Source organism: Cornus florida, unplaced genomic scaffold (genome assembly GCF_030987335.1).
Source record: "Cornus florida cultivar Cherokee Brave unplaced genomic scaffold, ASM3098733v1 CherokeeBrave_3.0.0_Hap2_Chr01, whole genome shotgun sequence".
NCBI classification, from domain to species: Eukaryota; Viridiplantae; Streptophyta; class Magnoliopsida; order Cornales; family Cornaceae; genus Cornus; species Cornus florida.
In genome coordinates, this window is record NW_026775571.1 from 59,385,357 (window position 1) to 59,412,272 (window position 26,916).

The 26,916-nt window shown below is 37.7% G+C and overlaps 1 protein-coding gene across 1 annotated transcript in view; it reads left to right on the forward strand.

Annotated features, from left to right (window-relative positions):
* The first annotated feature begins 2,168 nt into the window (after positions 1-2,168).
* The window catches only part of LOC132298350 (protein transport protein SEC23 E-like), a 30,818-nt gene continuing 6,070 nt past the window's right edge, over positions 2,169-26,916 (forward strand). Inside the window, exons 1-11 of the mRNA XM_059794972.1 lie at positions 2,169-3,167; positions 3,257-3,430; positions 10,223-10,384; positions 13,901-14,043; positions 15,641-15,716; positions 15,870-16,042; positions 16,323-16,404; positions 17,175-17,252; positions 17,685-17,846; positions 17,986-18,249; positions 20,037-20,141. Coding sequence (XP_059650955.1) covers positions 2,400-3,167; positions 3,257-3,430; positions 10,223-10,384; positions 13,901-14,043; positions 15,641-15,716; positions 15,870-16,042; positions 16,323-16,404; positions 17,175-17,252; positions 17,685-17,846; positions 17,986-18,249; positions 20,037-20,141 — 2,187 coding nt within the window. The 5' untranslated portion in view covers positions 2,169-2,399. The remainder of the gene's footprint in view (positions 3,168-3,256; positions 3,431-10,222; positions 10,385-13,900; positions 14,044-15,640; positions 15,717-15,869; positions 16,043-16,322; positions 16,405-17,174; positions 17,253-17,684; positions 17,847-17,985; positions 18,250-20,036; positions 20,142-26,916) is intronic.

Genomic DNA, 26,916 nt, shown 5'->3' on the forward strand with positions numbered 1-26,916 from the left:
AATTAATATTAATCTAAGGTAGAGGCACAATCCATCAAGAAATGAGTATGAACCATCAAACAAACCACAATAGTATTCTATTTAAGCACTATGTCTTGACAATCTCTAGATTCATAGCATCAATACACACAGACATGCATCAATATCACAAAATGAAATAAACACATGAACATCTACTCTAGCATACATAGACATATGGATAGAATGAAATGGTCAATTGGAAGTATTACTTAACACAAATTATTGTAAGAACAAGATTCATATATAAATCAAATGTCAAGACAAGATTACAACACAAATCCCCTCAAAATACAAAACATCAAGGTCTAGATGGCATGCTTAGGGCTAACTCTAGCCCCAAGAAAATGTTTAGCCATTCAATGATGTAGTCATCCAACCCTCAAGGGCCATCTCCATGGTAGAAATGCTCTTCTCTTTGATGGAAACTCTAGAAGAATGGAAGAACTCCCAAAACAGTATATGTCTCTCTAAGCTCTAGCCTCCTCTCCAAGATATGTGATATATGATTCTAAGTTATGTTAAGATATGAAGATATGATATAAAAATAGCTCAAAATCCTTATATAGGTAGCTTAAATGTCACACCCAATGGTCAGGCCTCGTGCAGGCCAGATCGATCAATCCAAGGTGGCGCCTTTTTGAAATAAGACAAATCTGAGATATTTCTGGGATATTTTGGGAAAAAGACAAAAGTGGTAGGTGGGGATAAGATCAAAGAAGTTCGATCGATCTGAAGAAAGTTGGATTAATCGAAAATGGAATTTCTTGATGATAAAGGATAAGGGGTCTGATCCATTCTGGTGAGGTGAGATCGATCTTTGTGAGATCGATCGAAAGTATTCCTGATCGATCGAACATTGCTGATTTCCACCACTTTGCTCCATTCTTCCATTCAGCTTGAGATTGCTTCTTTTATTTTCTAATTTGGTTGAATTGACTTATTTTGGGGATAAGCGCCTGAAAAGGACAATAACATGAAATTAGTCTAAAACGAGAAAGTAAGATAGATAAATGTCCTAGAATACTCAAGCTTAAGGGGTTTAAATGCGTACTTTTCAGCGCTCATCACAAAAACTTGGTGTGCTTCTTCCTAAGGTCGTGTTAACACCAACAAGTTGCAATGAAAGTGTGGCCAAGTTTAAATTTATAAAGTGCTAAGCAGAATCTTCCCAATAGTAATTCCGGATGTTAGCAAATAAACGCTTCTTTGCTTGCTTTGACCAATTGGTCGGAAGCTTGCCAATTGTAAGAAAATTCACGATGTCGGCAAACCAATGCATTTGTCCATTAGAAACTTGGAATAATTGTTTATCTGGAAATGAATCATGAATTGGTGGGCTAAGGGAAGATTTTACCACTAATCTTGAAAGATAATCGGCAACCACATTTTCGGTACCTTTCTTATCTTTGATTTCAAAATCAAATTCTTGAAGAAGCAAAATCCATCTTATCAAACGAGGCTTTGTTTCCTTCTTAGTCAAAAGGTGCCTTAAAGCACCATGATCAGAATAGACAATGACTTTTGAACCTAAGTGATAGGACCAAAATTTATCAAGGGCATATATTACAGCTAGTAATTCCTTCTCGGTAGTGGAGTAATTCAACTGAGCTCTCGAGAGGGTCTTGTTTGCATAATATACGGCGCATGGAAGTTTCCCTATCCTTTGCCCCAAAACTGCTCTCATGGCATAGTCAGAGGCATCACACATGATTTAATTTATATTATACTACTTTGTCAGGGTGTCTTTGTCAATTTTATTAAACTTGAGGGGGTGCTATTGTCTAAAAATATGATGACTTGTGTATAACATTCTTTATCCCAAATCATAGGGTTACCATTGTACATTTTTTTTTACTTTAATGAGCACTCTATTTATTTTTTTGAGTTAAAACAAAAACACCAAAACGAAAACAAAAGGAGTACAAAAGATTATTACATTTTCAATAATTCAGGAAACTGAAAATAAAAAGTTATAAATTTTTTTTTGCTTGGTTTAATTTTTTGACAACTCAAGGTATAAAAGTATTGAAATTACAAACCAAACAGTTCTTTGTAACTTACTAATTTTATTTCACAGTGGACAAATCGAAATATGCACAATACCAGTAGTTTCTCCAAAATCCGTAGCAAGATTCCCATTGGATCTAGTACTAACTTCGTACTATAAACACCTCTCTTTTTGTGTTCTCCCCCCACTTTTCTCTCCTCTCTTACTTACCGGTGACCCCCTTTCCTTCTTCCTCAAGGGGTCGCCCCTCTTTCTCTCTCTATCACTTCCTGTCTAAAAACCACAAAACATCATCTGCAGTACTGCAAAATTCAACACAAAACATCTGCTACTGCAAAATTCAATTCAAACTCAAAAGCCAGAACCAGACATGTCGGAGATAGCAACAACAGATCCGGAGGGGATCGACGGAGTGCGCATGACATGGAACGTTTGGCCTCGCACCAAGGTCGAAGCCAGCAAGTGTGTCATCCCAATCGCCGCATCCATTTCTCCGATCCGTCCCCACCCCGAGATCGCCACCCTCCCCTACGCGCCGCTGCGATGCAAGACCTGCGCCGCCGTGCTCAACCCCTTTTGCCGCGTCGACTTCGCCGCACTCATCTGGATCTGCCCCTTCTGCTTCCAGCGCAACCAGTTCCCCCACCACTACTCCGCCGTCTCCGAAACCAATGTCCCCGCCGAACTCTACCCCCAATACACAACCATCCAATACTCTCTCCCCAGCTCCAACTCTCTCTCGAGCCCCAACAACCCCGACCCCTCTCCTCCTCCGGTGCCGTCTCCGGTGTACCTTTTCGTCCTTGATACGGTCATGATCGAGGAGGAATTGGAGTTTGTAAAATCGGCGATGAAGCAGGCAATTGGGTTATTGCCTGATAATGCTCTGGTTGGGTTTGTCTCGTTTGGGACGCAGGTTCAGGTTCATGAATTGGGGTTTTCGGACATGTCAAAGGTTTATGTGTTTCGGGGCTCGAAGCAAATGTCGAAAGATCAGGTTTTGGAGCAGTTGGGACTCCGCGGTGCAGGGCGGAGAACCGGACCTGGGTTTCCGAAGGGGGGACAAGGTGGGCTTCCAGATTCAGGGATTACGAGGTTTTTGTTGCCGGCTTCGGAATGTGAATATACCCTCGATTCGGTCAGCTGTTCTGACATGATCATTGTCTTTAATTCGATTTTATTAATTAACATTAAACAAATGTATCTTTGGATTATGTAAATTTCCAGCTGTTGGACGAGTTAGGCACGGATCAGTGGCCTGTTACACCCGGTAGTCGGGCATTACGGTGCACGGGAGTAGCATTGAGCATCGCAACTGGTTTGCTTGGAGCTTGTTCGCCTGGAACTGGAGCCCGAATTATAGCTTTAGTGGGTGGTCCATGCACAGAAGGTCCGGGCACGGTAGGATCTTGATTCTTTTCTTTATGTAAACTTTGTTGTAATCTAAGTAATGCACTATCTTGTTATCTAGTTATTGGCCTTAACTTCAGTGGCAGTCTCTGGATCCTTAGTGGATTTTGGTTTTACGTGCAAATAACTTCTACAATTTTTGAGATAACACAAGTTATGGTTGATCAGAGAACTCCATTAAGTGCAAGATAAACAGACCATCTAATTATACTAATATTCTTAATACGCTTGTGAAAAAAAAACACTAAATTAATATTCTGAATATGTCTCCACATTAGGTTTAAAAAAAAGCAAATATGTCTCCACATTAGGTTTAAAGAAAGCAAAAATGATAGTTGTTGCCCAAGTAATGCTATACTTGTTAGTATGTTGATCTCACTAAATGCAATCAAGAAACGGTGGGGGTTTAATTTGGCCATATGGATAATGAAACCACTTTTTAGTTGAACTATTGTATGTATATCTTTAATAGGAACATCCTGATTTCACAAGGATTGGGGCAAACTAAAACCCACACAGAAGTGAATATCTTCTTGGTGACCTGATATCTGGAGGCAAAATTCATAAATATTATTCTATTCCTTTTTCTTTCTCAGGAATGTCAAATGATTGGCCATTACATAGGACATCTTTCTTACTAGGATATACAAGAAGAAAAGTTGGACACTTTCATGTTTATGGTCCCTTTGTCCAACGAATTTAAACTTTGGTGACTCCGATGGTCGAAGACATCCCATAACCAATATTGAATATACATCACAAACTGTGTAGTTAAAGGCGGAGGTGTACTCAAGATGCTTGGGCCCAATAATGCCAATGAGCTGATTCTAAAATAGTCCTTAAAATATTAATTCATACTTAGTTCCTTACTGCATCAAGGCAAGAGCTTAGAGATGTAAGGAGCTATAAAAGAAAATACATATGAAACTCATTGTATACATCACCTTTACATGGGTATGACTCTGCTGGCACCCTTAGTGGTTATCTTAACCTATGAAAAATATGAAGTAGGGTTCCAGGCGAGTGGCGAGTGTGTGGATTCCAGATTATGCAGTGGGGTTTTAGGTATTTTGTGCAAGCTGGACATCAAGAAGGCTTACAATCATGTTAGTTGGAGCTTCCTTCTCTATTTATTGGAGAGGCTAGGATTTGGAGAGAGATGGAGGAAATGGATAAAGTTTTGCATCTATAGTGTTTGCTTCTTGGTTCTTGTGAATGGAACTCCTATGGGTTTCTTTGGTAGTTCGAGGGGTCTTAAGATAGGAGGATCCCCTTTCCCTTTTTTTGTTGCTTATTGTGATGGAGGCTCTTAGCAGATTATTGAGGAGGGCGGTGGATTTGGGGCTTTTGAGAGGGTTTCGGGTGGGTAGTGATGTTGCTAGTCAGTTAGAGATTTCCCATTTGATGTTTGTAGATGACACTTTGATTTTCTGTGTTGCAGATGTGTCATAGATGAAATATTTGAGATGGGTTCTAATTTGGTTTGAAGTCGTCTTGAACATGGGAAAGAGTGTGTTGGTCCCGCTTGGGGAGGTTCTTGAGATTTCCACTTTGGTTGCCATTCTTGGTGTGCTGTTGAGGAGAGTGGGTAGTTGGGATCCCGTGGTGGAGATGTTCGAAAGGAGGTTGGCAAGGTGGAAGAAACAATATCTTTCTAAAGGTAGGAGGATCACATTGTTGAAGAGCAATTTGTCAAGCCTTCCACCTTATTTCTCCTCTCTCTTTCAGATTCCCTCTTCTGTGGCTGAGAGGAATGAGAGATTGCAATGGAATTTCTTCTGGGTTGGGATGGGGGAGGGGTGGGGGAGGAGTTCAAGTATCATTTGGTTCGTTGGGAGAAGGTTTGTTGTCCGACTTGGATGGGAGGTTTGGGTACTAGAAGATTGCCTTTCAATAAGGCACTTTTGGGGAAGTGGTTATGGAGATTTGAGGTGCAGAGGCACAAACTCTAGAGGATGATGATTGTGAGCAGATTTGGGGAGGCGAGAGGATGGTGTTCTTTGGAGGTTAGAATCCTAGCCTCCCAGGTGGAGTTGGGGCTTGGAAATTCATTCAGATGGGTGGCATGAATTTTCTAAATGTATCATATTTTGAGTCAGGGATGAGGATTCGTTTCTGGGAGGACATCTGGTGTGGTGACCGAACTGTTGCTCTCACTTTTCCCAGACTGTTTAGGATTGCCATGAATAGACATGCCTTGGTGGTTGACTGCTATCAACTTGATGGGGGGAGAACGTCTTGGATGTGCGTTTTTTTTTAGGCATTTTTAGGTTTGGGAGATTGAGGATGCCATTGATTTTTTTGGAGCTTTTGTGCCAGGAGATCGTGGGTGGTGTCTCTAATTCCTGGGCGTGGATTCTCGCTTCCCACGATTGCTTTGATGTTCGGTCATTCTATAGGTGTCTTATGAATGCCCCAGGGGATCCGTTCCTGTAGAAAACTATTTGGCATTCTAAGTCCCCCCTCAAGGTGGCTTTCTTTGCATGGACATTTGTGTTCAGGAAGATCTTGACCCAAGATAACCTAAGGAGGAGGAGACAGATTGTGGTCAATTGCTGTTGCATGTGTAAGAGAGATGAGAAAACGGTTGATCACCTTCTTTTGCATTGCTCTGTAGCTCGAGATTGTTGGGTTTTGTTGTTGTGTTTGTTTGGGGTTCAGGGGGTTATGCCTAGGTGATTGAGGCTTGGAGAGGTTGTATAGTGGGGGCCCAAACCCGTGATTTCTGGAGGGTTGCACCGTTGTTTGTGTGGTGGTGTTTATGGCTTGAAAGAAGTTTGAGATCCTTTGGAGGCAAGGAGACTCCTATCGGTGCGCTGAAGTTCTCCATTATTAGCACTCTTTTTTGTTGGGCTCTAGGGAGAAATTGTAATTGCATATAGTTGATTTTTTGGACTCTATGAGAGTGTAGAGGCCCTATTTGGCCTTATGTAGCATTCGAGGGATGCATCCCCCTTTTGAACGCCTTTTTATATCTATCTTACTTATTAAAAAAAAGAAGAAGAAGTAAATTTCCGAAAATATCACTCAAAAATAAATTATTAAATATAACTTGAACAATATAAATGTCATGATTGTCGTTAGTATTAACTATTGCAATAATTGTAAAATGAACGTATAACATGATATGAGATCCTTTTTCTTCTTTTCCTCATTTCATTGAAATGAACAAAATTGAGGGTATGAATGATGCAGGTAAGATATGTAAATTCTGAAAAAAATTAGTCATTTAGTTGATTATGCTGTGGATTATATATTGAAATTTTTTTATAATAAAATAAAAAGTGAACATATAAGAGTAGCTCTAACATCATCAGTATCATTTTTGCTAACTCATTACTTTCAACAGCATTAGGTTCATGAGCTATGAGAAATTCTGCCTTGGCAAATATAATTAAAATGGAGTGAAAAAGCATAACCAGAAATATTGAATTGTGCCTTGAGCAACTAGAACGTACAGTCGTGCTTATATGTTACTTCTTTTTTCTCCCTTCCCCTCTTGTTTCTCCAAGATACTCGAGATTCCCAAATCCTAGGGAACAGTATGGGACTTCATTTGGTTTGGTAAGATTATGTTGGCTAATATTTCTCCTTATTTGAAGTTTTATGGTTTGTTAAAGAGTTCAACTTTAGTGATGTATATTCCTTGATACATGTTGCTCAACTAACTTGACTAGATTTGCTTTGCTTGGGTCGGTGATGGTTAGTGAGTATACTTTTGGCTGATTCATGGTGTGGGGTGGTCCTTTTTGAATGAGTAGTTTCCTGATCTCTTTGCCATTCTCAAATTTTTTATTTATTTATAATAAGGCGAGGTGCTTGCCTTGATACTTGGTGTTCAAAATAGGCACTCAACATGACTAGAGATTTGTGTTACCTAGGTTTGTGATGGAAGTTGATGGTGAGTGACTCATATTTTGGCATCATTTATGGTGTGTTGGGGCCCTTTTTAACGAGTAGTTTACTAACCTCTTTGCCATTGCATATTTGAATTTAACAAGGGGGCCAGGGTGGCAGAGAATTTTAGATTATTCAGAGGTCAGATAGTGCGGGAGCCATTTTTTGTTAGAGGGCTTTACATGATGAGGAGTTGGAATTTATTGTTTGGTTCACAGAGTTGCTTTATGATTAAAAGAGTTGGCATGGGTTGGGAGGAGGTGATGAGATGGAAGATTGTTAGTAGTAGAGTCTCAGTTTTCTTCGACTATCCGTTTATTTGTTTGATAAGTCATTTGGTGAGTCAAAATGCTTTCAAAGGTTGGGGAGGTTAGTGAGATTGCTTATTTGGCTAGCATCCTGGTGTGCGGTGTTGGGTCCATCCCATTGACATTCTGGGCAAGGCCTTTGGGGATGCCATCGAGGCGTGTATCCTCTGGGATCCAGTTGTGGAGCGGATTAAGAGGAGTATTGTAGGATTGTGACAGTTGTCTTATCAAGAGTACACTCTCGAGCCTCCTTGCAGACTTTCTTTCCTTATTTCAGATTCCTACTTCCATGGTGATGTGGATTGAGAATTTGCAGAGATATTTCCTTTGGTGTGGTATGGATGATGAGTTTAACCATCATTTTTTGAAGTGGGAGAAAGTTTGTAAGCCCCCTACAGTCTGGAGTTCTGGGGGTTAGGAGGCTTGACTTGGTCAACAAAGATCTGTTATGCAAATGGCTTTGTTGGTTTGGGGTGGAGTTTATGCTATCGAAAAGGGATATTTGGAGAAAGTTTAGGGAGAATTGGGTGCATGGAGCTCTAGGGATGTGAGCGTTCCACCTGGTGTGGGGGTCTGAAAATTCATTCGGAAGGGGTGAAATGAATTTTTAAAGCATATTCGGTTATATATTACTTGGGAGGTGCAATTCATGATTACTTTAGACACAGGTCTCGGTGCAGACTGTTCCACTATGATTCATAGAGATATTACAACAATAGAGTAACACCACCATATACATGCCTTTTTACCATGTACCATTCCACGAGCCTAATTCCTCGCTATCAGTGTCACCGATGTTTTTCCTACTTTATCAACCCATAAACTACCGTTACCCATCAACTCCCTCATGAGACTACATCTCTCTCAATCTGATAAGTCTCAACCCACAATATATGTACCCATTTATAGAGTTACAAACACAATTCCTTGTTGGTCAAGGATTACAATTCCTTAGAGGCCATGACTTGCCAAACAAGAAATTACCTAATAGAATACAACTCTAAAATAGAATCCTAATTAAAATAGGAATTTGAGACACAATTTCCAACAATCTCTACCTTGGCTCAAATTCCATCCAGCCAATCGTTGCTTCCACGGCATTGATTAGACCGTTCTTTTGCAGCTTCAATCTCGACGATCCTCCTACAAAACTTCGATTGTCCACACTTTACGCTAATCGATTAGTCAAATCTCTGAGGCTCCACCTTGACTACTCGAGCTCCATGCCATGTAACCAAGCCGATGGACTCCACCTACAACTGAAGCCTGTTGCAGCACATATTGAGACTTTTTGTGTTTTCTGGATCTCTTTCACCTTTGGCTCTGATACCAATTTGTTGGGTAGCGGAAGCGTGCGAAACACAAATATCCAATAAAAGCCAACAAAGCAATCGCACACAAATACAAGATATACAGGGTTCAGCCAAAATCGGCTTATGCCCATGGATGAGAAGAGATTCCACTATGATTTGTAGAGATATTACAACAATAGAGTAGCAACACCATATATATGCCTTTTTACCATGTACCACTCCAAGAGCCTAATCCCTCACTATCAGTGTCACCGGTGTTTTTCCTACTTAATCAACCCATAAACTACCTCTACCCATCAACTTCCTCGTGAGACTACATCTATCTCAATCTCATAAGTCTCAACCCACAACATATGTACCTATTTATAGAGTTACAAACATAATTTCTTGTTGGACAAGGATTACAATTCCTTAGAGGCCAAGACTTGCCAAACAAGAAATTACCTAACAGAATACAACTCTAAAATAGAATCCTAATTAGGATAGGAATTTGAGACACAATTTCCAACAGTAATACCATTAGGGGGTGGTCGGGAAGGGGCAGATGAGTGGCTCTAGGCGGAGTCCAAGCATGGCGTGTTTTAGGTGCATTCCACTTATTAGAGGTGATGGACGTCTGGGGATCATTCTTTCCTTGGAGGGCAGTTTGGTGCACCAAAGCCCCTCTCAAGGTCACTTTTTACAGATGGACGGTTGTATTAGAGAGGATCTTGACAATTGACAAATTGAGGAAGAGGAAGAGTTCAAATATTGGTGAACTGGTGTTGTATTTGTAAGAAGGATGAGGAGACGGTAGGTCATCTGCTTCTACATTGTTCGGTGGCTAGAGATCTGTGGGACATGTGTCTTACTCTCTTTGGTGTTAGTTGGGTCTTGCCGGCATGCTGACTCAATTGAGATTTAAAATAGTGTAATTAACAGTGTTGGCTGATGAAATATCTATAAAAAATGAAATCATTTGCAGTAATGAGATGTTTACGTATTCTTTGACTTCCTACATGTCGTTTGAGTAATTTCTGAAATGATTGGCTCGTCTTTACAAGGTGTTGATCAAACACAAAAGAGTGGCAATAAAGTTAATTTAGCTGATTCCTTTTTCTAGGGGAAACTGTTTTTTTCTAAATGAAAAAAAAAAAAAACCATTTATTTTTGCAGAGATATGAACAATATACTGCTAATTGGTTCTCAATTTTATTTTGTTCTGGTTTTAGTTTAATTTTAATTATTGGGGTTATTGGGAGATTTTTTTTTTCTTTCCCAAGCAGATTGTATCAAAAGATCTTTCTGATCCAGTTCGTTCCCATAAAGATCTTGACAAGGATGCAGCACCATTTGTCAGAAAAGCAGTCCAATTCTACGATGAACTTGCAAAGCAGCTGGTCAGCCAGGGTCATGTTTTGGACCTTTTTGCTTCTGCACTTGATCAGGTGTGTATTGGTCTGCCTCCAAATGTGGTTATGTATTCTACAAATTATGGCATATAAGTTTGTGCATAGTTTGACTTATCAAAAAACATAAGTTTGTGCATGGTTTGAATTGCTTCTTGATTCTCAATTTGTATGTTTATCACGGTATACTGATACCCATGTCCGGGGGGTGGTTGTGGCTTTGCTTAGGGGATAACTTCTTATCATCAGTCTGTCGCTTGGTTCTGCAACTTGGCAGTCCAACAGTGGCCCATCAACATTTCTGGCTGCTGTGTGAGAACCAGGACACTCAACCTGGGTGGACAAGAACTGTGATTCAGAACCCAAAGACAGGACCAACAATATAGGCTTAGTGGTCAAATGTGTTCTAATGGCTTTAAATACAAAGTTTTGTTTTGTTTTGTTTTTTTTTGTTTGTTTGTTTGTTTTGTTTGTTTGTTTGTCTGTTTGTTTTTTTATTTTTTTATTTTTTATTTTTAAAAGATGATGAATGAAACATTAAAAAACATTACATTTAAAATATACAAGTTCCATTACGCATTTTTTGGAAGCTTTTACATAAATAAATTATGTTAACTGAAAACTCTAGAAGACTGTTATTTGAAAACAGGCCTTTTTATAACTGAGTTTTCAGAAAACTGAACCAAACAGAGTTTTTTGTACAGTTTTATGTTTTCAATTTTCTGAGAACAGAAAACTGTTTGCATAGTTACAAACCAAGCAGGCCCTTTATGTCCGTCAGTATTTTGATGTGCTATGGTTATTATTCTATTTTACCCCTAAAGTTATCATGAAAAGTAATCAAAGGACTTTTTGGTTGGTTAAATCTACTTAGTGGAAGTTCTGAAAACAAGTCTATTGCATTTGCGAGGCTTGATCAGGATTGTGGGTTCTTGGGGTATTAATAAATTGTTGTAGCACCAAAGATTATAATTCTAAACTTCAAAGAAGTCAATAATCGTTTCTTAAGTGACACCATCTTGTTTCTTGGCAGCTTACAGAGGTTGCATGAATCATATTGTCATTATCCTCTATCTAAAGCCATAAATAACATTGGTTACATGGTGTTTTATCAGTATTTTTGATTAGTATTCAACCATGTTTTGCTTATCAAAAAAAAAAAAGAAAAAAAAAAAGAGTAAACAACCATGTTTATTTTTGTTTTATTCTGATCTTATACTTAATGCTGATCACATCACTTCTCTTTACTGGTTCAATTATTGGTCCTCACTTAGCATGGGAAACTATTTTAATTAATGTTATCTCATTTTGGCTCCAACGGGTGCTACCGCAACTGTGTGATGAATGCTTTTTTTAATAATCTTTTCTTCACTTACCACACATCCATCTCTACATCTGTGTATTTTAAAGACACTCATTTTGATAAATATGTTGTTTCTTGTTGATCAATTTATGGTCCCATAAAGTACGAGCAGTCTAGTAACTGTTTTGAAGTTTATGGATATACATTGATTACACAATATGGCAGAAGTATTCATTTAAGAGTAGATTGCGAAAACATCCTGTATTATTCAGCTTTTATGTAAAAAAAAACTGCCCATCTATGAAACTCCTGCATCCGTCAGTTTGTCATCATTGACGATTTAAAATTACAGATATTATTTTAAAAATACTACAAGCTAATATTTTCGTGAAATAGCAAAACAACTCTTAGTTAAATGGTGTATTTTCATTTGTTCTTCATTTTTATTCTTGATGCAACAATAATTTGTAAATGTTTACGTGTGTGTATATTTTTACACAAAAATTTAAATATGTATACAATTTCTTCTCTATATAATTCAAAGAACAATATATCTTCATCATCTCTAGTAGCATGTTGAATTTTCATCTATGGCCTACTCCATATACATATTATATAGTAAGCTTAATACAAAAAGGCTGTGCATATGCACATGTATTTGTTTGTATAGATTATAATCCAATGAGCCATTGTTTGGGATAGACATGGAAAAATAAAAGAGAACGGGAGAGAAAGAAGAGAGTAAGCATGGTCATAAACTGTGTTCACCATTAGTGGAAACAAAGTATGTTTTTCTCTGGTCATTCTCACATTTAGAAGTGATCTCGAATTGAAAAGGTGGTTGTTGGTACTTAACCCCAAAAAAAGGTTGCTGTTGGGTTCGAATCCCAAAATATACAGCACCGAGATTGAATTTGATAGAAAATTGGGGTAAAACCGTAAAAACGCAATCAAGTTTAGTGAAATAGCAGGAAGGGAAGGCCCTGCAAGCCAGTTCATCGAATCACCAAATACGTAATGGCCATTATAGAGAGACCATAGAGTGAACAAAGGGACTGGAAGAGACATAAGCCTGTTAGTTCCTGTCAACTTGTTTGTGGTTGGTTCAAAGTGATATTGACTTGAGACAAATGGATCAAGTGTAAAATGGTCATTCAAAAAGGGTATTAGTCATAAAACTGAATTTCAAAGTCACTTTTGGTCATTGTTAAAGTATTAGCCGACTGTTTGACAGCAGGGGCAATACACACAATTTTAGTGGATGGGGTGTTTTTTTTTGGCTTGAAAATTAGTTTATGTTGTTATCTGCAAAAGTTGAACAGTGCAAAGGTTCTTTTGTAATATACACTTCATTTAGTTTATCAAGCTTTGATTTTTGTGAGCGACATGATCTTCTTAATTGAGCAAAGGTGAAGATTTATTTATTTATTGATAAGCAAGCAAAGGTAAAGAAATTGTTGCTGTTTGATATCTCTTCACCTTCAATCTTCACTATACCTTTTTTGAAAAGGATTTTTCTTCTTCTTCTTTTTTATTTTTTTCATTTTTATTTTTTTTCCCGAAAAGGTTGACCTTCACCATATACCCACTTCTTTTTGTTGTTTTATTGAAGTTATATTCCATATATTCCTTTTTATGTTACTTATTCTAAACATTTTTTATTCTAGAGTCTCTCTCCAGACATCTAATTTAGTACTCAGTTATGATTTTCTGTTTCATCATTAAAAACATTATCATTACAAATAGTATACGCCATGGAACAAAATCATTAGGGAGCTGTTAATTACTTAATTTTACAATATTTTGATTAAAAAACTATGGGAGAGTATAACCCTAGTAGAGAGGACTAATGCAGCTATGCTCTAACTTTATAAGGTTTTAAGTTGAAGCACAGTTGATTTTGCTCCTTGTGATTCTATTGCTCTATACTTTCCTTAATAATTGGATCAGATAGGATCAGAAATGTTGGAAGAACAAAACAAAATGTTCCATATGGGACAAGTCTGTTCTTGACTTATCAAAAAAAGTAAAAAGAAAAAAAAAAGGGATAAGTGTGTTCTTGGTTTCTGTGGTTAATCTGATGGTATTCTGTGTGGGTAAATTGTGGCATACTTCTTCGATTTCCAATATAGGACTCAGGAAATGTTTTTGTAGTGATTTTGGAACATTATGATACTAATCGATGATGCTCCTTACTTCATTGTGAAGTTGCATTATCATGATTTGACTCTAATCATGTTTAAGATTCTTAGGTTGGGGTTGCAGAGATGAAGGTTGCTATTGAAAGAACTGGTGGCCTAGTTGTTCTAGCTGAAAGTTTCGGTCATTCTGTTTTCAAAGATTCTTTCAAGCGTGTTTTTGAAGATGGGGAGCAGTCTCTTGGCCTCTCCTTCAAGTGAGTTCTTCATTATGTAACAGTTGAAAACGTGTTTGGCATTGTATTATCTAATCACACTTTAAAATGGCATTATTTTAAATTTATTGCAAAAACTTAAATTACTTAAATAGTAAGATTACTTCTTATGACCAGACCACCTTATTCGACTTTCTTTCATATTTGTCCTTATTGTCTCCAACTTGAATCATATCACTTACGATTACACTTATTTCTTACTTTATATTTCTATTTGAGTGCTCTTGGTTGTCCATTATCACGGTCCCCTCACTTTCTAGTTTTACTGAATTGGTATTTCATTTATTCTTATTAGCTTTGCATATATGTCGAGGATATCTTTATCTTTCCACAAATATACACTCTTAGGCATCCACGTATACATAGCAAGATACTAACAGGTGTCAGCCATGATTTAATATGTTTATGCTAGCTGCATGGTCTAAATATTATGTGCTTAATTGGAAGTAAATAAATAAGGAAATTCTACTCTCGTGTCATACAATGGTGAGAAGCGAAATATTGTTTGTCTTACAGTATATGTTTGACAACTTGATCTTATTTTCTAGAAATGTGTCTACGTTTTTTTTTTTTTGACAATCCAGCAAGTGGACGTCACAACATTATAGAATTAGCATGCATTTCATGAATGCATTGGAGCAATGTAGTAGGTGTTTTACTAGATCTTTGCTATCTGGTTATGAAGTAATTTATAGAAATTGTGTTATAACCAAGTTGATGTCACTTGCAGCTAGGGCTGCAAATGAGACGAGTTGAGCCGAGCTTCAGTTTGCTTGGCATCGGTTTGTTCATTTGTGGTTCTCCTTGGGCTAGGCTTGGGATCCTAACAAGCTTGAAAAGCTTAGCTTGTAATTGTCTCGGCTCGTCATTATTTTGAAAGCTCAGATTCAGCTTGGCTTGTTTAGTGTTCGGGCTTGGTTTGAGTGTCTGTTCAAGATTGCTTTGGCTTGTTGATTCACGAACTTATACGAGCCTAGACAAGCCTATGTTCATTAACCTAGACAATCCTATGTTTATGAATGTGTTCATGAGCATAGGCTCATGAACACCATGCCTACTCGACCTGAGCCTAACAATATTTGAGATTGGCTCATTTACTAAATGAGATCAGAAATTGATTTTGAGCTGGGCTCGTTTACTTAATGAACGAGCTAGAGCCGAGCATTAAACGAGCTCATCCTGAGTTGTTCATGAACGGTTCGGTCATTTGCAGCCCTACTTGCAGCATTAGAAGTATTGTGTATTTCATGATCTCGTGGTAGCCACATTATTATGTGGCTTTCTGTGTCTGCTATTTGGTTTTGACTTCATTTGCCAAGAAGTTGTTCTAAATCAATCAGCAGTTACACTATGAGTTGTGTGTAAAGATTGCCACTGATGTCCCTTGATATGTTTTCTTAAGTTCTAGACTTCTTGTATTTCTAAATGTATTCTGTGCATTATGCTTCTGCACACATGCATATGCCAGGTAGCTTTCCTTCTCTGTTACTCTTGGCTTTCAACTGCCATTCATCCCAATGATGGATTATGTTGTCTTAAAATAATTTTGTCTTTGCTTATACTGATTTATTTCTTTCAGTGGTGCACTCGAGATCAACTGTTCAAAGGATATCAAAATTCAAGGAATCATTGGACCTTGCACGTCTTTGGAGAAGGTTGGTTCATTTAACAGATAGCAACCTAATATTCTTTAGCATGTTCACATTGTATCTGGAATTAGAATGCCATCCTTTTCTTGGCACGTATAATGGAATCTGAATCAAAAAGGTTTGTTGTAAGGTCGATACTGATTACTACAAGCCTTGCAGAAAGGACCTAGTGTAGCCAATACAATCATCGGGCAAGGGAATACTACAGCTTGGAAGATGTGTGGTCTCGATAAAAGTACTTGCTTGACCATTTTCTTTGATATTTCATCTAGTGAAAAATCCGATCCTTCAGGAAATTCAAATCCACAGTTGTACATACAGATTCTTACAAGGTATGCAGGAGAATTAGACCTATCTGCTTCTGTAATTGTCATTGCTTGTTTGTTTGATTTTTTGGTTTCCTTTTGTGTTGCAACTGTCAGCCTCTGAAGTTCTCTGTAATTTGTGTTTGTGTTTTCCAGTTCCCTTTTCATAACTGTAGTATGTATGGTTTGTAGTCTCCATTTTTCATATTGAAACATTAACTCTTTTATTTTTATTTATTTATTGTTTTGTCTTTCTAAAAAATGTTTTGGATGTAATTGAATTTTGATGATCATAATTTAAATGCAGTTTCCAGGTTCCTGAAGGTCAAACAAGGCTGCGAGTTACAACCATCACTAGAAGATGGATAGATAGTGCTGTTGGTTCGGAGGTGTGAAACTAAAAAGTCCAATTATTTTGCTTAATTTTTATCAGTAAATAATAATTTTGCCTTATTGTTGTACTTGTACAAATTTTATAGAAACTTTATTAAAATGTCACAGAAAGCCATCTTATATATCATGAATTTATGAAGATTAGGTTTTTGGAATGCAAATTTTTCTGAAGGTGCTTCTTGTTTATCATGCTAGATTATACATGCTTAATGAATCATATATTTTCTGTTGACTGCTGTTTTGTTTGAACAATAGTTCTGAATAAATGAAAGAACATAACTAACTTGAATTGATCTTTAGACTTGATGGGGGTTTCATAAACCTATAGAAATAGTTGAATATAATCAACTATCGGGCTTGGGTTCCTTCAGTTACGTTAAACTTCATTTCTTTATACTATCTTTTTTTTTTTTTCTTGTCTTTCTTGTCTTTCTTTCCTGTTTCAAAGGTTTATGGGTTCAATTCCACAAGTTCTGCAATTGTCACCTACCGATCCTGGGTCTATAACGTGATTATGTAGAATTGAATTCAACTTGTCATGTTTATAACTTTATATTCTCATTTATTTGGATACTCTTAGGAACCTCTGAAGTTTCTATTGCGTGATTTTTTTCTCTTGTTATATTTCATTTTGTGCAATATACACATTATGTTTCTTTTTTACAGGCACTTTAGTGTTGTACGTTTTGTTTTCGAAAATTTCAGGAATCACATCATTTGAAACTTGAAAAGTTAATGCTAACACGGAATATTATTGCTTTTGTAGGAATTAGTACAAGGATTTGATCAGGAAACTGCTGCTGTAGTAATGGCAAGATTAACGTCTTATAAAATGGAAATGGAGGTATTTCACTGACATTGGAAAATTGTCTTTGGCATACAGACAGTCGTGGATTAATGTATACTTAATTCAACTCTTGTTGCATTATTAGTTTTTCTTCACGTTTATTGTCAATTGTTTCGTTAATGGGATTATTTTCAAATCACCAGGAAGAACAATGGAGGGCGTAATTATATTGCTAAACTCCATCGCTCCTCTACTGAAGATATTATTCTGAAAACTTAAAATTTTACCTGATAATCAGATTCTGTTTCCTGATGATTGGAAAGTAGTTTACACTGATGTAACCATTGGAATGCTTATCTTTTTTCTGCTTTCCCAAGTACAAATTGAGTTTTTTTGATTCTCTTCTATGTGAACTCTATGATTACTCATGTAGACATTTTCATTGTACAATTAAGTTAGCTCAATTTTAATAGACTGTTTAACTGTCAGGAAGGGTTTGATGCGACACGGTGGTTGGATCGGAGTCTTATTCGTCTCTGTTCCAAATTTGGTGACTACCGGAAGGATGATCCGGCATCTTTTACGCTGAACCCCTGTTTTTCATTGTTCCCTCAGTTTATGTTTAATTTACGTCGGTCGCAATTTGTGCAGGTAATTAAAGTTTGTATGCCCTTTTATCTAATTCTCTTTTGTTTCAAACGTTTGTGGTGTAATATATGTGTTTAATTCTTATTTTATATTCATGTTTTTGTTTTTGTTTTTGTTTTGTTTTTTTTTTTTTTTTTGGTAGGTGTTTAACAATAGTCCAGATGAAACAGCCTATTTCCGCATGCTATTAAACCGAGAGAATATAGCCAACTCTGCCGTCATGATACAGCCATCACTAATATCATATTCGTTCAATTCGCTGCCTGCACCAGCTTTGCTGGATGTGGCTTCTATAGCAGCTGATCGTATTCTCTTGCTGGATTCTTATTTCAGTGTAGTTGTTTTCCATGGAATGACAATCGCTCAGTGGCGAAACATGGGTTACCAAAGTCAACCCGAACACCAGGTACGTGCATGTTATTTCTGTTCTGCTCTTGCTCTATGATATTTGGTGGACTCATGAAAGGATAGGGTCCTTTAACACCAAATGATCTAATTGCCGTAGGAATTGAACATCTTGATCTCCTACAGATGCACACCAATTTGGTCTCTTCTGGAACCTATTCTTGCCATAGAGGGAGTCATTTACCAGTCTGAATAAGCAATAATAAAATGATGATTAGATTAACGAGGACTTCCTTTTGCTTTGAATTCATTCATCCCTTTGTCATATTCACAAGAATCTTATCTTTATACATTGACCCTAACAAATGGTTCAATTCTGCGTGGAATTAGTAGTTCCAAATTTTGATCATCCATCGAGTCCACCTCTTAATTATGCTACATAGAATGAGTTGTTCCAAATCAAGTTTCACTCTTTGAGTCCACATCTTAATTATGCCACCTCTTAGTTATGCTACATAGAATTAGTTGTTCCAAATTAAGATTCACTCTTTGAGTCCACATCTTAATTATGCCGTAGAATGCCATTGCATGAATTTATGACCCGATGGACAACATCTGGTTTGGAAAACTACTATTATCCATGATCTTTTGAATAGATGGAACCTTTTTTAGGGAAATATTGCAGACCACCAACCTAATCACACATCTCTAACAACTCTCTAACAACATAAGCTTTTAGTTTAGACAGTGGTTGACATAGTATTAGAGTAGAAAGTACTTAGTTCAAGCTTCACCGCCACCCTAATAATTAAAATTGAAACACGTGTTGAACCAAAGAAGGCCACACGTGTTGGAGATTAAAATTATTAAAGTTACACCCTCTCTAATAGTTTGAGCTTTTAGAGTAGATGGTTAACAATAACTTTTTAATTTGTACTCCCTTGTTTAGCGCTGTTGCCGTTTACTAGTTCTTACTGCTCTATCTCACCTTGAAACCTTTCGGGATGGCTCATTATTTGAATGGAACTTTGATTATTATTTATAACATGTCATATGAAGTATTAGTTCTTGACTCTTCCACTGTTATCAGGAATATCATAATGATATTTCGAAGCAAAGATATTGGCCTGTTGTAATCGAGTGTAGGGTGTTGACATGTGCCATGATTAGCATTACTGCTAAATTAGGCATAAAAAAGCCGAATGTTGGATTCTGACAATGCCTTTGCCTTAGTTTTCTCTGGGCAATTGATATTGCCTATAGCCCCTTAGGTGGCATCTGGTCACTTTCTGGATGCTTGAGAGCAAATTTCATATTGTCATTATTTTTAACAAGTCTAATCAAACCATCACCTTTTTTTTTTTTTCCATTATTTATCTATTCTCGCCTGCTCCTTAGCATCTGGTCACTTTCTGGATGTTTGAGAACAAATTTCATATTGTCATTAGTTTTAACAAGTCTAATCAAACCATCATCTTCTTTTTTTCTTTTTTTTCATTTATTTCATTATTTTGCAGAGGAGTAGATTCTCATTTTCCTCTAGAAATATATATACTCCTGTGACTGTCTGGGAACTTTTTATTATTACTTGGTAATGCTGTATGTTGCTGTTGTAGTGGTTTTTGCGGTGCCTTTATATTATAATATATTAAATGCAGAATTTGTTGCAAAATCTGTTTTGCTATTTGTTTGGAGTTCTTTTTTCTAATGAAATTTTTTCCATTTGAGCCTTCATTGAATGTCTTCTTGGGAATTAAGCAAGCTTGTTTCCAGCAATACAATATATGTAATGTGTATGTGCATCAAGTTTTTTCGTCTAATAAATTACTTTTTTTCCCCTTCGTATAGGCATTTGCACAGTTGTTGCAAGCTCCTCATGATGATGCCCAACTGATCATACGAGATCGGTTCCCTGTCCCGAGATTGGTGGTATGCGATCAGCATGGCTCCCAGGTCATAATTTTTGTCCTACCCTGTGTTTGATTAAGATATATATATATATCATAATTTTTGTCCTACCCTGTGTTTGATTAAGATATATATATATATATATGTATATGTATATGCAATATACATGTGCACTAGTACATGCGTGCTTGCATTTGTGTTATACATAACACCAACCCATTTAAAATCTTGGATACTTGTTATGTCTCTTGAATTTATGGTGATACAAAACATCAGTGGCTTTGAGTCATGAAAAAGCTAACTTGGTCATAAAGTGTTGTTCTCAGAGTCAGTTTTTAAAGGCAAAAGTTTCAGGCTAGAAATTTACTTCCAATGAGTATAGTGGTAACCCTTCTAGTTCTTTTGTATACATTTATAAAGATAAAATATTAAATAAAAATGTTTCTTATCAAAAAAAAAAAAAAAATATTAAATAAAAATGAATAGACTACAAATATCTACCAGAAATAATTTATTAAGAAATAAATGAAGTGTATAAACATTTTCTTTTGTTATTTTAAGAGCTTACAAGAATTGTTAACGAAGACAAAATGTTAACCCTTTGATCTTTGATTGATTTATATAAATGGTGTGTAAGGGTCCTTTCATGGAACAACAATAAAGGATAATAAATGAGATATCACACACAATGTGTGTGAGGGACTCAAAAGGGTGATTTGGAAGAAGGAGAAGAAGCAGACAGATAAAAGGATGAATGGTGAAGGTAGGAATGTTAGTGCACCATGACTGAGAGTAAATGAGCTTCAGTTATGGTGATTCTTGGTTGTTGATGCTCTGGCCCTTTAATGCTCATTTGTATCTTGTATTTATGGTTTGAGGTTTGTTGGTTTATACCCATAGGGTCGAGCCCTTACCAGGTATAGCACAAAACCTAAGCCTGAGGTTATCGAGTTAGTTGTTTCTATGAGGCTATTAAGTCAATTCGTCATCTGTTCCTGCCAGGTTTAGCAGCGGCGTATTAAATGGTTTTAGCAGGTCATATTAACCAGTGGCAGTTGAACATTAAATGACCAGGACACCCCATTAAATGTGTTCGGCGCAATAGTAAGTCTTTATGTCATGGCGCATGATCACCGTCCCCTTGGTTTGGCTCATTATGTGATTGCTTTGGGCAGATTCTAACTTCTCATCCGCCATTACAAGATCCTTCCAAGTGTCCCATGAAGTGGCTGAGGATATGTGACGGGACCTATCTATGCCCTTCTTTGTATTTGTCTGTCAGGTACGGCAGTTGTTCGGTTTTCAGAGGAGAATTATTTCCTTGATGTTTGGGGTGACCTGTCATGATGTCAGGTTTATTGACTCGGGAGTTGCCTTCTTGAGGCTTGGGGAGACCTGTGGTGCTGTCCCAGGGTTTTGGACTAGAGAGTTGTTTCTTGAGGTTTGAAATGACTTGGGGTGATGTCCTAGGGTTTCGACTCGAGAATCAATTCTTGAGGTTTGGGGTGACTTGAGGTGATAACTTGGGGTTCTGGACTCGAGAGTTGCCTCTCAAGGTTTGGAATGATCTAGGGTAATGGCCCAGGTTTTGGATTCAAGAGTCACCTCTCAAGCTCTGGAATGACTTGAGGTGATGCCCCAGGGTTTTTGGTCAAGAGTCATCTCTTGAGGTTTGGAGTGAACTAAGGTGGTGACTTAGGGTTGGTTTTGGACTTGTGAGTCATCTCTCGAGGTTTGAGGATTTTTGAGAGCGCTGGGCACAGAGGCAATGTGCTTTGGACTTTCTGACTCGTTAGTTTGGCCATGTGGGCAATGCATGGTTGGCACCCACACTGTGCATTCAAATGGAACAGTGGATATGATTTACAAAGTGTATAAAAGTAAATGTGGTTGAAATATTATTTATCATGATAACATAATCAACTTGTCGATTGCCTAAGGGATTAGAGGTAAGCCTTAAAATGTCAATTGCATGAGGTCTAGACCTGCTGGACTTTGGTGTAAAGAAGCACAAAAGGCACACCTTTAATTAGTCGTATGTCTAATAGATCCTTGCTTAATTTTGTTTAAGCCTTTGTGTGTCTTTGTTCTTGTGGGTTGTGTGTGCGTGTGGTGGTTGTTTGGGGGGGGGGGGGGGGCGGGGGGGGGGGGGGGGGGGGGGTTGTTTGTAAAATGCAAAAAACTATTGAAATTTTGCAAGCACCCCTCATGAAACAGAAAACCTTCCTGAACTTTTAAAAGTTAGCAAATCAGGCCATACTTATTTGACACCGTTAGTGGTGATGTTAAATTACTAAATAAACCCAAAATACACATCGTCAGATGTCATTCTATTATTTTTTCTTGACAATCTCCTTCAAATAGAATAACATGTGCCCAAAGCCATTAACATAAATAACTCTTATCATGTCTTCATTTCACTTCTTTCTTCTTCATTTCCCTTGTATGTATATCTACACAGATCAACACATGGCTCTTAGCTCTTATGCTTGGTGCCTGAATAGGTAGATAGATGGATAGATATATTTTATTTTTGTGTGTGTGTGAGAGAGAGAAGTGAAGGTAAAATTCTTTTAATGTGGAAGATGAGGCCACAACTACATATGATTCATGTGACAGGAAAAAAGCTAAAGGAAAGATCGTGGGTGTCTCAACGGATTCAATTTTATTGCAGTGGCATAAATTGCATGATTCTTTTATAAATTGTGGATCATGAAGGAAAAGTAAAGAAATTTAGGAGGTTTAGATATGTCTATAAATACGTATGTAACAGTCTATAATTATCATAATTTTGTTTCAAGATGAACCTAAGCTCTATTTCCATCAGATTGATACCATTGTTGACTTTGCGTTAAGTTTGATTGCATGATGTCCATTCTAATCACTTATGGCTGTTGACTGAATTATTCTCTCTATAAAATCTGCATCAAGTCGTTACAGTTCCTTGTTTTTTTGTTTTTGTTTTTTCCTATCTAATTTCTCTATAAATTTTTCTTTAATTCTTATTTTCTACTACCTCTAAAACCCGTTGGCTGTGAATCTTCATTGTGTTGAAAACTGTCACAACACTGATGATCGATGGGGTCATCATTTTTTATTTTAAATTTAATTTTTGTCTTCTTTGTAGGTTGATAGCTTACTTGGTTACTTATACTGATTTGGACCATCATTTTGATTTACAGTCCAAACACCAAGCTTGAGCGACTTCGCTTCTGCCATTTTATTCTTAGCAATTGCCCGATTTTTTATTTTTATTTTTATTTTTAGCTCTTTGACATCTGCACTTGATTCTGGAGTTGGTCAGTTCTTTCTTTGTTCTTTGATCTAAGATTTATAGAAACGTCAGTCTCATGTTTTCCTCTCCCTCATTAGTGCTATCCATGATGAATTCACCTAAAGCGGTGGCCTGAGACAAGTTTGTAAGAAATTGTTGCTCAATGTAGGTAGGTATTTTTTCCATTGCAGTGACCTGATTTGATCCTGTATCATATAAAAAAACCATTAAAAGTTAGGTTTTGATTTTTATCTGTCTTGGTTGCAGTTCTAAGATCAGCAGGAAACCAGAATAAAACAATAAATCCCTACCAACCATTGGTTATCCATTGGATAGCTAACAAGATCAATACTTCTAATTCTATTATTTTTGTTGAAAGATATAAAAGTTAAAGAGAGAAATTAAAACATGAAGAACACAAAAATATAACGTGGTTCAGCCTCTAGGGCTTACATCCACAACACACAAAGCCCAAAGGGCTACATCACTTTCATTACATTCTCTCTTGGTTTTGTTTATAATAACCACCTCTATTTATAGGTGAATTAGGGAAGACTAGAAAATAGAAATTTCTTGCTTTACAAGTATTTAATAATAAAGGAATTACACAGAAAATCAAATACAAATATGGCAACAACTTGTTGCTCAAGTATATCAGTGTTAACATTCTGTCAAGGAGTGATTTAAGGGCTTAAATCACTTCTATAATTATTCTCCAACTCCCCCTCAAGTTGGTACACGTGGATTTAACTTTAGTGTCCAACTTGAATATGAATATGAAGTTGTCGAGAGTATGAGATGAGTAAATTTGAGATGAGTTGATCCGAAGATCTGAGACAAGTTGATCCGAAGATCCGATCCAAGACGAGTTAAGCCGGAGATCCAAGACGAGTTGATCCGAAGATTTGAGATGAGTAAAGTATAGAGTAGGGTATAGTAGAAATATAAAAAGAAGAGAAAAGAGAGAATTGCGTAAAGGCTTGAATGAGATGAATTACCTATTCACAGCTCTAGTATTTATAGATAAAATGAGCACATGCTCATATTACAAGAAAGGAAACAAAATCAAATCATTGCATATTCTATGCCTAGACATATGCGTAAATAAAGTCAAATACATGATTAGTGGCTATCATATCTCACAGATAATATGGTAAATCACATCCCATGATTTGGGCCTATCATATCTCGGCTATTATGGTAAGTTATACCATAAATCGTGGTATCATAAATGCTAACACTCCCTCTCAAGTTGGTGCGTGGATATCTGAAACGCCCAACTTGGACAATGCATTCTCAAACACAATCTTGCTGACGCTCTTTGTAAGAATGTCTACAAGCTGCTGAGAGCTTGTGACAAATGGAGTGCAAATTTGACCAGAGATGATCTTCTCTCGAATGAAGTGACGGTCCACCTCTATATGCTTAGTCCTGTCATGCTGAATGGGATTTGCTGCTATGCTAATGGCAGACTTGTTGTCACAGTAGAGTGAGAATGGAAGCAACACTGGAAGGCACAAGTCTGTCATCAAGGTTTTCAGCCAAAGCAACTCACCTACCCCAAGAGGAATAGCCCTATACTCTGCCTCTGCACTAGATCGAGATACAACATCCTGCTTCTTACTGCGCCAAGTAACCAAGTTACCACCAATAATGGTACAATAACCTGAAGTATACCTCCTATCTGAAATTGATCCTGCACAATTAGCATCTGTCCAAGCCTCAACACGTAAGTGACCATGATTAGCAAACAAAATACCACAGCCTGGACACCCTTTTAAGTAGCGAAGAATCCGAATAGCTGCATCAAGGTGTAGGGCACGAGGAGAGTGCATGAATTGACTCACGACACTCACGGCATAAGCAATGTCAGGTCGAGTCATGGATAAATAGATGAGCTTCCCCATAAGTCGTTGATACTGACGAATATCTGATAACAACTCCCCCTCAGAATCAGCCAATCGATGATTCTGCTCAATCGGAGTATCAGCAGGACGAGCGCCAAGCTGACCAGAAGCAGAAAGCAAGTCAAGAACATTCTTGCGTTGAGAGATGAAAATGCTAGTCTTGGAGCGAGCCACCTCAATGCCCAAGAAGTATCGTAGGGGACCAAGATCCTTAAACTCAAACTGACGGCCAAGATAGCTCTTAACCTCATTAATTCCGGTAGTATCATCGCCGATAAGAATAATATCATCGACATACACAATGAGGGCAACTGTCTTACCGCCTGAATGACGTAAAAACAAGGTATGATCAGCTGCACTTTGATGGAAACCAAACTTGAGCATAACAGTGCCAAAGCGATCATACCAAGCTCGAGGAGACTGCTTGAGGCCATATAGAATACGACGAAGACGACATACCATACCAGAATGAGCAGGAGAACGAAAGCCCGGAGGAGGAACCATGTACACCTCCTCCTGCAAATCACCATTAAGAAAGGCATTCTTGACATCTAACTGAAATAGAGGCCAAGATCGAATTGCAGCAACGGAAAATAATACACGGATGGTATTCATCTTGGCAACAGGGGCAAAAGTCTCTTGATAATCTATGCCATAAGTCTGAGCATAACCCTTGGCAACCAATCTGGCCTTGTAACGAGCAACTGACCCAACTGGATTATGCTTGACTGTAAACACCCAACGACAACCCACAGCCTGTCGTCCAATAGGAAGCGGAACCATGTCCCAAGTCTGATTTTTCTCAAGTGCTTGTAGTTCTTCTGTCATAGCATCACGCCATTGAGGTTGTGCTAGCGCATCTGCAACACTGGAAGGAACAGGAATCGAGGCAACAGAAACAAGAAAACTCCGATAGGAGGGTGAGAGAGCATTATCAGAAACAAAATTAGAAATAGGGTAAGTACAAGAACGTTTCTCCTTTCGAAGAGCAATGGGGCGATCATCAAGCGAAACAATAGCTTGAGAAGGTGGAGCTGGTGCCGAAGGAACAAGGTAGTCGATCGTGGGAGTAGAAGCTTGTACCTGTTGTCTCCGATTATAAACCTGTGAAAAAGGAACAATTCCCCCTGCTGGAGGGGTATCACGAGGAGGAATTATAGAAGAAGAAATAGGTAATGGTAAAGGAGTTGAAGATGGAAGAAGGTGATTATCCATTATATTCAATGGGAACCATTCACTCTGAGAACCAATTGAACCACTATAGTATGGTGTATGCTCAAAGAAAGTAACATCCATGGATATAAACCGCCGACGACTGGGAGGATGGTAACACCTATAACCTTTTTGAGAGTGAGAATAGCCCAAAAACACACACTTCAAAGCCTTGGGGTCAAGCTTTGTACGAGTTTGCCCCAACTGCTGAACAAAGCACACACACCCGAAGACTCGTGGAGGAATAAAAAATAGAGATGAATTGGGATGTAAGATTGAGAGTGGGGCTGCAAAGTTAAGAATCCTAAAAGGAGTCTATTAATGATGTAAACAGCGGTAAGAACTGCATTTCCCCAAAATGACTGGGGAACATTCATGCCAATGTATTGCTCTGGCTAAGTCAAGGATGTGGCGATTCTTTCTCTCA